Source organism: Cebus imitator, unplaced genomic scaffold (genome assembly GCF_001604975.1).
Source record: "Cebus imitator isolate Cc_AM_T3 unplaced genomic scaffold, Cebus_imitator-1.0 Scaffold74, whole genome shotgun sequence".
NCBI lineage: Eukaryota > Metazoa > Chordata > Mammalia > Primates > Cebidae > Cebus > Cebus imitator.
In genome coordinates, this window is record NW_016107389.1 from 2,714,721 (window position 1) to 2,728,137 (window position 13,417).

At 38.2% G+C, this 13,417-nt stretch overlaps 1 protein-coding gene across 3 annotated transcripts in view; it reads right to left on the minus strand.

Moving 5' to 3' along the window:
* PRR16 (proline rich 16) overlaps positions 1–11,865 on the minus strand; it is a 310,851-nt gene extending 298,986 nt beyond the window's left edge. For all 3 annotated transcript variants that reach the window (XR_005200878.1, XR_005200879.1, XM_017531865.2), the window contains exon 1: positions 11,500–11,865. Coding sequence is in view for 1 of the 3 variants with exons in the window: in XM_017531865.2 (XP_017387354.1) it covers positions 11,500–11,658 (159 nt within the window). In the remaining 2 variants the exon portion in view is untranslated. The remainder of the gene's footprint in view (positions 1–11,499) is intronic.
* Positions 11,866–13,417: the final 1,552 nt, after the last annotated feature.

The following is a 13,417-nucleotide window of genomic DNA, read 5'->3' on the forward strand; positions in this document are numbered from 1 at the left end:
ACCTAAAAATAGCAGAGTGACTATGTGGCTGCCAGGAATTAGGGAGCAGGTCACGGACTTCTGCTTAAAGGTAGAAATGAGGAAATATCAAGAGTTAAATTCCAACATGTGCTTTTAGTTAACCTGTCTGTGCTTCCTCATCTATAGAATAATTCTAGGTATTTCAAAGGGTGGCTATGAGGATTAAATGAGTTAACTCACAATAATGTCTGGTACATAGTGAGCATTTAACAGTTGTCAGTCATCTGTATCATCAGTGTCACCATCATCTATAATTTGTGCCCTACCAGACAGCAGTGACACCATTCTAACTTCTCTTCTGTTTACAGAAATGAAACGGGCAGAAGCAGCATAGGACTAACTGATGGATGAGACAAAAGGTCTTCCACTAGTCAAGGTTGCCTCTGATCTCACTCAAACTAACTGGCAAGAAGACAAGCAGATTAGCCTTGGCTACTACCCCATTCCTTCTGAGTATCTCATTTTTTTTCTCCCAAATCCTAAAACACACATATTTATAAAAATCCCTTAGAATTTTTCAATTTAACTTTTATCTCATTGTGAGAAAAATGGAAAGCAAGAAAATGGAAGTAGTGGATGGAAATCAGAAGGTATATTTTTAAAGTTGCTTGAGTTAAGGAAAAAGAATTAGACAAACGTAAAGAAAAATTAAGATAATGATATTTAAAAAAAAAAGATAGCAAATACAAGACATGAAAGAGACATGAAGTCTCAGTGCTTGATGGATAAGCATGAAGGAAGAAAAAGGTAGGTAGCAAAAGCAATCTTAAGTAATATGGAATAAGATCTCAGTGCTTGATGGATAAGCATGAAGAAACAAAAAGGTAGGTAGCAAAAGCAATATTAAGTAATATGGAATAAGATGGAAGAGCAAGAGCCATAGTTCTCAACAGAGGTGAGTCCCCTGCCCCCAAAGGACATTTGGCATGGTCTAGAAACATTTTCCACTGTCACACTGACATTTTTGGTTTCTCCTGACATTTGGTTGTAGATACTGCCAACCATCCTACAATGCACAGGACAGTCCCCCCAACAAAGAATTATCCACCCAATATGTCAATGGTGCAGAGTTTGAGAAACCCTGAGCTAACAATTAAAGGTAAAAAGAAGGAAGTATATCAGATTTAGTTGCCTCTCTGCTCAAAAGCCTCATTTTACTCAAAGAGTCAAAATCCTTATACACATCCCCCATACCTATCTGACCATATCACTGTTACTCTTGCCCTCTCCTCCACTCCTGCCACACTGGCCTCCTTGTTCTTCTGCAACTGCATGGGAAACTTGCCCCTATAAGGCCCTTGGGCTACTGCTCCCTATTTGGGAAAATGCTCCCCTAGATTTCCTTACTGCTTGCTCCTTCACCTTCAAGTTTTTCCCTCATGCCACCATGCCACTTTCTCAGTGAGGCTTATTCTGGACCACCCTATTTAAAATTGCACTTCCTCCTTATCACTGTTTATCCCATTATAATCTTCTATTACTTCATAAGATCAATTACCTTCCAATATTTGATGCATTTATTTTACTGACCTATCTTCCCCTTGCCTTCCCCATCCACTACGTACACTCCATGAAGGATTTTTGCCTGTTTTGTTCCCCGCTATATCGCTAGCAACTAGAACAGTGCCTGGTATACAGTAAGTGCTAAACACTTCTTGTTGAATAAATGAATAAGGGGGCTCAGACAAATTCAAATAATAGCAATAATGACAGATACACACACAATGCTTGCTTTATGCTTGGGAACTATTCTAAACATTCTACATAGAAGTCATTTAATCTTCATAACCAACCAATACTACATGTAACATTGTCACTATAGTCATGCTAAGGAGAAAATGAAAGCAGAGAGAAATTAAATAATGTGCTCAATATTGCACAGCAGAACAATTTGAAACAAAGCAGCCTGGCTTCAGAGTTTGTGCTCTCACCCCTCTATACTATGCCACGTTACTGAGCAAAAGAGACTAAAAATTCTCCTCTTCTTAAAAAAAAAAAGATAACCCCACACATTTATCAAAAACATTGATCTATGCAATAAACAATCAAATTTATACATTATTCTATATATAACTGAATAAATATATCTATTATATTTGGGCTTTAAAATTACAAAGTTACGTCAATTAATAATAGCTCACAGTGTTATCACTGTCATCAAAAGCAAACAGAAAATAGTTACTTGCTTATCATTTTTAATTTTTAATTTTTAATTTTTAATTTTAATTTTTAATTCTGTCACAGTTTTTCAGATTATTATTCAGGTTAACCTGAAGTGTAGAAATCACATACCTATAAAAGCTTTATTGGCCAGGTGTGGTGGCTAATGCCTGTAATCCCAGCATTTTGGGAGTCTGAGATGGGAGTATTACTTGAGCTCGGGTGTTCAAGACCAGCCAAGGCAATGTAGCAAGATCCTGTCTCTTCAAAAAATAAAAAAAATAAATAGCCAGGAGTGGTGGCACATGCGTGTAGTCTCAGCTATTCAAGAGGCTGAGGTGGGAGGATAGCTTGAGTCTAGAAGTTGGGGGCTACAGTGAGCCATGATCTTGCCACTGCACTCCTGCCTGGGTGACAGTGTGAGGCTCTTGTCTCAAAAAAAGAACAAAAAACAACAAAAAAAGCGTTATTATCACATATATGTAAATCATTATTTATTTTAACAAATTTTTAAAAGAACGATTATTGCTTAAAGTTTTCAAATGTATTTGTATCTGTTTGGTAACAGATCTTCTCACTGGGAGAAATTTATTTCATCAAAGTAAACTTCTGGTGTTAGTAATATGCGCTAAAAGTTTAGAACATATTAACACAATCCCTAAGAATCATATTGTAAAATGGAATAACAAAACCACATGTATGAGTTGGAATGGCTTGCCCTCATATCCCAAAATTATGATGTATCATTACAGAATTTACTATATATTTCAATAGCTTTTAGAACTCATTAATTCTGAGAGAAACTAATTAAAACAGAAAGTGAGACTAATGCTTCTTCCATCTTTGTACTCTGTGTAACTGAATGGTCTGTTACACATTCTACACTGCCTTAACTCTACAGTAGCCTACCAGAGGTAGCATTCACTTTGCTGGAAGTAATGTTCTTCAAGGGCAGGTGACTAAGCTTGTTTATATTTGCAACTTAACATTCTTCAGCATAGTGAATTACACATATCAAGAATTCAATATGACTTTTGTAATTCATGTTAATGTCACAAGAAAATAATAAAACAAAGAAAAATGCTGTTCTGGCATCAGTTTTAAGAAGAGAATATACTTAATTTACAATTAATTCTGAAAACATTTTGCCCATCTATTTAGTGACATACTATGGCACACATCATGAGAAACAAAATGAGAGTTGACCTTTAGACACACAAGTACTCTACAGTTTTTGCAAAGTAATGCATTATAAATATACTGTTTTCACACTGACATTACATTCTAAGAGAAGTAAACTGTTGATATGCCACTCATGTTTTTCCCCTACATAAAAAACATCAAACCACAGCCATCAGTATTTCTTTTATTTTCTTTTTGTAGAGCCAGGACTTTTAATTCTGAAAGTTATGGAGCTAAACTTCAAACAATTAGCTAAAATTTAAATAAAAAATAAAATGGCAATCAATCACTTGTTTTGCCACTTAGTACCTGAGTCATTCCCACCCACCCAAGATTCTCTGAACACATGCATGAACTATGTTTGCATGAGCTTTTGTTCAAGAAGAAATAACCCTAACTTTTTTCCTTCTTTCAAAGGAGTTTGTGATATGGGGGGAGGGGAATATTAAGAACTACTGATGCTAGAGGGCAATTGATTTGACGGATGTTTTTTAACCCGGTATTTTTCTGTCATATAAATACACAGTTTGAAATCTTAAGATAAGATGTGATACTGTGAAAGGGGAAAATGCACACCAATGTATCTGTTACCATTTGTGTGGTACTAGAGAAAGAACCTGTCAGAAACCATCAAATATGCTTTTTCCAGACAAGGATGACATATGTTATTTGTAGTTGAAAATCTATTTATAGTATCCCAAACACCATGATAACTGAATGAGCAAAGTATGTAATTTTCCTGACTTCAGTTATTCTACAAGTAAACATGTATCTCAAAAACCAATCTGAAGTAGCATTTGCAAAGTAGAAAGAGAGAAAACAAAGATCATGAATAGAAATTCAGTCCAAACAATGTTAATATTTCTTGCCTGAAAGTGGGGTCTGGTAGTTTAATTCCTTTGAAATCCTCATGTCTTTACATTCTAAATAAATAAATAGCAAATCCCACATAAGCAAGACAACATTTGTCCTGTGCTGACAGGCTACCTTATGAGTCTACTAAGATTTGGATATTAGATATGTATTTACTTGTTCATTTCAGTTAATGCTATGGTCTGGCTCTTGTGTAAAGATGAATTACTGCTGACTTTGGGTTCCCAGTTCCTAAGGGAAACTTAATTCAGAGCAATTCTCCTAATGAACTAAATTTCAATACAATAAAAACATTTCTATTCAGAATATACTGGAAAAAAAAACAGTTTTAGAATAAAGCCATTTCTTATACCCCTTATATGTGGGAGACAGGAGGTGGTTTATAATCGATAGCACTAAAGTTAATACATGAAATCTAATTATAATATACATGTGACATCTTTAGCAAGTTCAATAATATTGTTCCTGGTAAGGAGTTCAACAAGATTCTCTAATTCATCAGTCATAGGAGAAAGCAAGAGAACTGTCAAACCCCAAACATCTCAGAAAGCTTAAGGATAGTGCCTCTCTTCTAAGGTAATTTGATAGCAACAAAAAATAATAATATATTTCGAATTATTTGTATTCATTTGAAATAATTGTATATAATGCTAGATATCAACAAGCTTCCACATTAGTTATTCCTTTATTTTCTCAGCCAGAATATTAAAAAGCTAAGTAATATTCTTATGAACATTTTTGTTGAATAAGTTAAAGGTAATTAATCACAGCACCTCTTTATTTGAAAATTTTAAATTGCAAGGTCTAATTTACTCACTATTAATTTTGTCTCAATACTGTTTTCTGCAATCCACAAAAACAATGACTGTTACCGTGAAGATAATAAACTACACAGCAAGCCTTAATGAAATAATGAAATGGTTTATTAGCTTCACTCGAAATTTAAGAAACAGTGTCCACACATATACTACTGCTGCAAGCAAAAATTTGTAAAAACCCCTTAGAAGGCCATTTGGCAATATGAATTGAGAATTTTAAAGCTTTTAGATCCTTGATGTCTAAGAAAATGTTAAAAAAAAAATAGGGAACATGATAGAACTTCGTGGTGAATGCTGTTCTCCAACACCAAACTATCTGGCAATGAAATCTACTTCTCCACTAACAAGTCAAATGACGTTGGGCAAATGAATTAATTTCTCTGACCTCAGATTTCTTATCTGTAAAATGGGCAATATTAGTACCTACCTCATCTATTTGTTTTGAGAATTAAATTATTTAATATAAATAAATGCACTGAGAAGAGTACCTGGCAGAAAGTAAGACTTCTGTTAGCTATTCATACTGCCAACACTGCTCTTTCTAGTGATATTTAATACCATAAAAAACTGGAAATAAATGGCATACCCAATATTAAGGGATGTATGAATTAACTTATAGCAAATCTGTGTAATAGTTATGATCTATACGATTCAAGAAAGTAGAAAATGCCATTACTTATAATTTATAACTTTGTATAACTTCATCTATGTTAAAATATGCATGCAAAAAGACTAAAAGGAACTATAACAAAATGTTTAGTGTATCTATTTCTATGTGGTATGAAAGATAATTTTTATTTTCTCCTTTATATCTCTTTAGATTTTTCCAAACTTTCTATAATATTCATATACTGCATTTCTCCTAACATCAGAAAAAATAAATTTAATTTTTCAAAAAAAATTGTGCCCATTGTTGTTTGTTAGTCTTGTATTTACAGCTTGATGTCAGTTATGTATATTTCAATCAGAGTTGAATCAGTAACCTACTGGAATTTTATTACTCTAATTCTCAGAATCTGTCCATGAAATCTTTCATTAACTAGCTCTACAGAAGAAAGGTTCTATAGTTTGGGAAAATATGTTTTGCTCAAACTTGCATTTCTATCTCTTTTCCTACATTTAGATTTCAGTATCTGAGATCCTAAGAGAAGCAAGGATGAAAATAACATAATCCAGGTAATAATGAAACCTATTACACTGGCTATATTATCTATTACTTCACTATTGCCTGAAACACACTATTACTTTAAGGCTGCTTGAATTTCTTATCAGCTAATTCTCTAAGTGTTGAATGTTTTAATTCATTGGAAATAGAGAATGTTGGATGATTATTAGCTAACTCCATGTTCTCAAAATTGTTTTTGGTAACATGCTAGGCCATCATGCCTAAGTAAAGAAAAATTTTAGAGCAGTTTAGCATTTGGTGAACATACCACAGTTTGGGGAGGTAGACTGTTGTACAGAGTAGTAAAAGTATGACTATTGCTACAATTAAGTGAACTAATAAATTCTATTTATTCACAGCTTTAGAACTTGGAAAATACTTCGGGTGGGCATGGTGGTTCATGCCTATAATTCTAGCACTTTGGGAGGTCTAAGCAGGAGGATGACCAAGACCAGCCTGGGGAACATAGTAAGATACCATCTCTACAAAAACAATAAATTAAAAATTAGCCAGGCATGGTGGTGCATGCCTGTAGTCCCAGCTACTCAGAAGGCTGAGGTGGTAAGACTGTGTCAACCTAAGACATGGAGGCTACAGTGAGCTAAGATCTCTACCACTGCACTCCTACCTAAGCGACAGGACAAGACACTGTCTCAAACAAAAAGAAAATACTTCAGAGATTATTCTCTATAATTTTTTCTTTTAATGACTTTTTTATGCATGGCTCATTAACCAAAAAACACTAAGTAAGATTTTCCAGAACAATAAACTACAGAACATCAAGTGGTTAAGCTATTAAAAGAGGAATATTTAAAAGTAAAAATATTTTTCAGATAATTGTTAATTCTCTTATCATCAGTTCATATCAGAATGTTTCCTATGGGTTTCAGATTTTTCAAAATTAAACTCAAATTTATTTCGGTTTATGCTATTATAAGATAAATCATGGTGCCTTCCAGTCCATGGCAACAATACTGACATACTTCTCACCAACGGAGTCCAGTCACTGAGTGATTCTAAGGCAACAACAAAACAACTTATTTTAACTTGTTCCTGCATTAGAGTCATGTCTACTCAGAGAGCCTCTCAAGAAGTTATTTACATAAATGCTTTTCAACTCATATAGTAGTCTTGTTACTTGAAATCATAAAAATAAATGCTACAAGAAAAGCTCAAGGTTATAACAAGTCTAAACTAAAAGAGAACCCAGCTAAAGCTGCAATTAATTTTGTTTCCGAATAAAAGGCTGTTTATTAGAGATTTCAATGTCATTCTGACCACCAAGATAAGTGATCGCATATTAATACCAGCATTTAATGCAAAACAGTTTACCAGTGAGATCTTCATAAAAGAATAGACATATTGCTACTCAAAGGCATTAGATTATTTGAGAACTAGTTTTAAAAAGCAATTGCTTCGTTTCTACATTTCTTTTCAATGTGTAGAAAAAAGTGCAACATGGATTAATCTTGTAGTCCAAAACTATTTTCTTTTACTTCCTGTCTACCTCTTAAAACCTTATTTACATTAGGAAAAAGAAAAATTCAAGATCTTCCTTTTAAACTCTCCATTTTTCCAAAAGACTTACCTTTCATGGAAATCTTCAGTATTTAGTTACAACATTTGAATATATAATCTCCTATATATAGTATTGATCCATTTATGTTAATCATGACAACCTAAATCAACTGTAAATTTCTTAAAATTCATATATTTTCATCTTTTTAAGCTTCTTTCTTCATCAAAGACTTGCCATTCCACTAAGTATGCAGCATGTATCAGTTTATAAATCAACATATACTCGTTCTTATTCTCAATTCTCTATTTCTCCAAGTCTATAGTGAGAATGGCCACTAAAGGCCACAATGTCTTTTTATACCACTGATGTTGAAAGGCAGGATAAATATATCCCTAACTAACCTTTGGAGCTCACTGAGACCAAAAACTACAACTTATTCACCTTGGTAGCAATTTAAAAAATGGTACAGTACTTTGGCCATGGTGGGTGCTTAATAAGTATATTGAATTATATTAAAGGGTTTTCCAATGTATTAATAGCATAAAAGACCAAAGAACCCATATTATTTCCGAAAAGTCAAATAAATTATTTAAGATTTTACTAAATTCTAGGAGTAGAATAAAGCTGCTCTTTGACTTTCTAGAAAGCCTGTTCCTCAGTTTCTAATGCATAAATCTAATTAAAACTGATTAAGTAATTATAACTAAATAATCATAAAACAGATACCCAAAATAACAATTCTTCTTGCTGAACAGACTAGAGTTTTGTCACTACTTATTAAAGTGTTTTAAGCAATTATTATTATGTTTGAATTTATCCTACTACCTGAGTTTTCAGATGACTTAAGCCCACAAAACTTGTATGAAGAAAAGCAATTTCAGAGTAACATCAAACCAAAGATTAACATTGTTGGTGCAGAAATTATGCAAAAACAAAGAACAGAACTAAAGAAGATTGCAGAAAGGAAAAACAAATACGATATGATGACTGACACAGTGATACAGTCATAACTACTTTTTAATTTTTAATTCCTGTTCCAAGTTAAAAAAAGATCACTGATAATTTATATTTAAAATATATTATGGTCTAAAAGTATAGCATTGCAAATAAAGGAATTAGAATTCTAAATATAGCAGTGTATATTTAACATGTACTAATTTTAAACTGACAGAATACTGAATATGACAACTGATGAATTAATAGCAACATTCATGTACAGAAACCAACAAACTTTGTAATGAAAAAAGTTTTGTTATTTCTTTATTCAAAAACTACATCAAAGACATGTTCACTCACATATGCAGGATTATCCTATAAAAATAAATGCTGGACAACTGCAAGATGTCATAGGTTAAACATGCCCTATAAATACTTTGGTCTCAAAATACTTTCATGCATATTATGTGAATAACCAACGTTTTCAGATTCAGCTATAGTATTTATGGTTCCTTGTGCAAATCTAGAAACGATATCCACACAAAATTAATTAACAGCCACAACACATCATTTATCAGTCATAAATTTCAGTTTCATGGTGAGAATTCTACTCAAACAAGTCTTTAAGCCAAACAAAGCTTCCAAAATGTTAAGTCAAAATTGTATCTCTAGATCTGTCAGATATTTTCATCTACTGAGTTGTACATTATCTCTGCTTTTTATTCCTCTTATAAGATACCTCCTTTTTCACCTTAAAAAAATCTTCAGTAATGAAAACTTAGAAAGTGGCATCAACAGACTTCCTGAGTTACTTTTTTGTGATGCTAACCAAGAACCACCGAGAGGTTGAAGGTTTTACTACGGATCTACTTGGTATCTAAATGTCCATAAAATGATGATGCAAAGCACAACCAGGACCATATGTAGTTTCTTGTCATTTATTCTGTGCAAAAAAAAAAAAAAAAAGTGAGTGGACGGACATTATAACATAAGGAAGTATGGCTCACAGATGCAGAATTCTGATTAACTACTTTTTAGTCTCAGATTCATGAAAACAGTAAATACGTTTCTGTGCTGCTGTAGGTTTTCCACATTCCCCACCTTAGAAACCTCAGTAACTATTAAGCACAATTCTGCCGAAAGAAACATACCCAATTTCATTTTTTAAAGCGCCATAATGTTTCAGATGAAAACACAGTCTGCCAAAGATGTCATATAAAAGAATAACAAAGAAAGGGACAGCATTTTTAGAATTGAATTTCAATGCATAACCCCACCATCTGTCAACCAGTTGTGAAGCAGTAATCCTAGAGAAACCCTGAAAACACGAACAAGTTTTATTCCTGAATCTATATTAACAGCCACTCCCAGGACCTCAGTAGTAATTATGTTCTGTCTGTGGAATAACCTACAGGAACGACATTTGCCATTGGCAAACTTAACCCTGGCGACGAATGGCCTATTTTTGCTGACTTATATTAGGTAACAAATGCGGAGTTCAGTTCGTGGAAGTAATGGGGGGGGAGGGGAAGATGGGGGGCTCTTGAAATTTGGATTGGAAATTGAATACAGGAGGTTAATCTCTAAAGGCCGGTCATCCAAACAACCCTCAGTCTCCTCCCCCTCGGCTTCAGAAACAGGATTACAATTTTGGACCTAGACTACGCCCCACCCCTTCTTTTCCCGCTGCAGCCACCACCACCTTCGAAGTTCCAGCCTTAGCTCTCACGCAAGTGGAGCTGGGACTCCCTCACCGAGAACCGCACCAGGAGCCCTTTCAGTAGTGAGCAGCGCGCTGGGACTCTGCCACCAGCTCCGCGACGCCGCCGGCAGCCAGCCGGGCTCGGGAGACCCCACCCCACCCAGCCTGGCCCCCGCACCCGCCCCCTCCCGGAGCCGCCGCCTGAGTTACGCAGCCTCAGCCCTGATACCATCTCTGCTTCTTTCCATCCGGATCACTCCGGGCTGGGGGCCGCGGAGGCGGAGGTAGAGCTGAACAGACAAGTGGGATAGGAGAAGGGGGGGAAGAACCGAAGCAGTCCCAATTTCTGAGAGCCAGGACGCCAGTGGCAAGACCCCGGCCACACACACACTCCCCTGGGGGTCCTGCTCCTCGGGTTCAATGCCAAGTGGCTAGAGGGTGGAAGGAAGGAAGGAGAGGTAGGGTGGCGAGAAGGCCCAGAGTTACTGGGAACGATGTTCGGAGCAGAGCAGCGGATGCTTCAGAAAGTGAGAAAGTCCCAGATCCCCTCCTTAGCCCCAAGGCTGCCAGCAGCTCCCGTCGCCTTCCCTGCAGCGAGGCTCGGGAGACAGGGAGGGGAGTCTGAGCCTAGCTTCCCTCAGGCTGCCCTCCCTGGTCTGGCCCACGGCCCAGAACCCAGCCCCTCTTCAGCCCCGACTTGAGGAGGCTGCCAGACTGGCAGCGGACTTGCCAAAGGACTCTGGAGGAGCAAGAGGGCAGAAGAGGAGCATCTTGCACGCTCCGGCCGGGCTGCTCACGACTTCCTCTGCCGACACACCCCCAGCTAACCCTCTCCGCCGTCGTCACACACACAGATTCAGAGACACGCGTGCGTTCACCCTCCCACCAGCCCAGGTCCATCGATTAAAACACTAGTTGATTTCTTCCTGATTAAAAAAAAAAAAAATAGAAAGTGCAACAGCAACTCCTCTCAGGAGTCCCCGGAGCAAAGAAAGTCAGTCTGCAGGCGTCTTTCTGTAGTTTCCCAGGAGTTTGGAAATCTGGCGGTCTCTACCGAAAATGGGACGGAGACCCCTAGGGGTCGAAGGGCGCCGAACTCCCTCCCCAGCCCAGCACCTCTCACCTCCTTAAGTTCCTTGGCCACGTCCTTCAGGTCGCCCAGGACTAATTCCAGATCCTCCACGATGATCTTGATCTGTTCCTTCACCTTGGTTTTGGAGGCTGCCGGCGGCCCCTCGGCTGGAGAGGACGAGGAGGGGTTCCCCTTAGACTTGGCTGACATTCTTTGGGGGCAAGGGAGGCAGGTCAGGACAGGCGGGCGAGCGGAGGCTGCTGTGTGCCCCCGTCCCTGGCGCTGCTACGGCCGCTGCCGCCCCGGTCCCCCCACATCTTGGGCGCTCCCTGGGCAGCGGCGTGTGGCTGCGCTCCGCGCTCGGCCGGACGGCCGCACAGTGGTGCTGCCATCAACTCCCGAGACGCGGCGCTCGGCGCGGGGCTGCAGACGGGCGAGCAGCGCGCCTGCGCCTCCTCCCGCCGCCGCCGCCCGCCGCTCTCGCGCACACGCGCTCGCACCCCGCCCGCGGAGAGGGGCGCCGAGCCGCCGCGCCAGGGCTGCCGCCTGCAGTCCCCTCGACGTTGCCCTTTGGGGTCTCTCCCAGACCACCTTGGCATCAAAGTGCGGGGAGACAAGTCCGTGTCCTGCTCGCCCCCTCCTCTTGGTTCTGAAATAACCCCATCATCTCCGCCTGCTGTGTGTCATCTCACAACTAGCCTGGATTCCTTCTGCCTCACTCGCTAGCAGGGACCTGGATCAATTCAGAAAGAACCACAGTGGGATCAGGAGTTGGAGATAGAGCCTGTAAAGTGGCCCTACATGTTTATCCAAACCCAAATGATGTCCAGAGACCTCTAATCACTCTCCTGGTGACCTGCGAGTTAAACAGACTTCTTAACTTCTGCAGGTAAAAAAAAAAGGGGGGAGGGGGGTGCATATAATAACTAATGCTCATCTATCGAAATCATGAATTTAACCAGTGTTCTTGAAAGAGGTACCCTAATCCTGCTAATTCCACAAAGCTAATATCGGGATTATTAATTTGAAGTCCCCACACCCCAAATCCCCGGTGACTGTCTCAGTTATCTTGGCTGTATGTCTTATCTGGCCCAACTCTTTTTTTCTTTTTCTTTTCTTTTTAACTGTACTTCCTCGTTTTGTGACCTATGCTGATTTATATTTTGAGTGGAGTAGGGGAGACATCCTATTTGGACCTCGTGAAGGAGCTAAGAGTTTGCCTACAACTTCTCTTTCATCCCTTTTAAACCTCCGTTTCAAATCTTTTGCTACTAAACAAATAGGAAACAACTTTCTGACTGTTCTGTCAGAAAGACCCAAGGAGGCAGGTTAATAGGAAGCCTTCGGTTCATTCTCAGTAGGTGTCTACAATTCTCATTAGCTAGAGTTTTAATTTCCTTAGTTGCAAACCCGTGGGCTATTAGCTACTGACCCGGCAGGCTGGCTCTACTTTATTTTCTTCACTGCATACTCCTCCAGATAATTCTTTTAATAGGCTTCCCCTTTTGGTCATCCCTTAGCAAGGCTTTCTGTTTCTTGCTTCTCACACTCTGGGTAACTCCACTGTGCTTCTACACATGAAGAAAATCTTGGCAACAGTCCTCTTCCCAGTTCTGTAGGCTCTTAATCACTCTCTTCGTTCTGGACAATTCATCTTTACAAAATCTTTGGAAGTCATATGTGGAATATAGAAGAAAAAAAAGAACAAAAGAAAAAATTGAAATGTGAAAGTGGTGTCAAAAAAAACTGTTGAAAACTACATTGAAAGATCAGGGGAAGAAATGAAAGGTGAAAAGCAGATGCTGCTGGAAAGACAAAATAAGAGATTATAAGAACAAGCCTGCAGCATGCAAACAGGAGAGAAGAAAAAGAGAAGAAATGATTAGAAGTGTAAGAAATATTCTTGAGTTCTCTGAGGTAGGGAGAATTAGATTCTTTTTAACATCCTTTATCTCTTCAAATCCTTCAT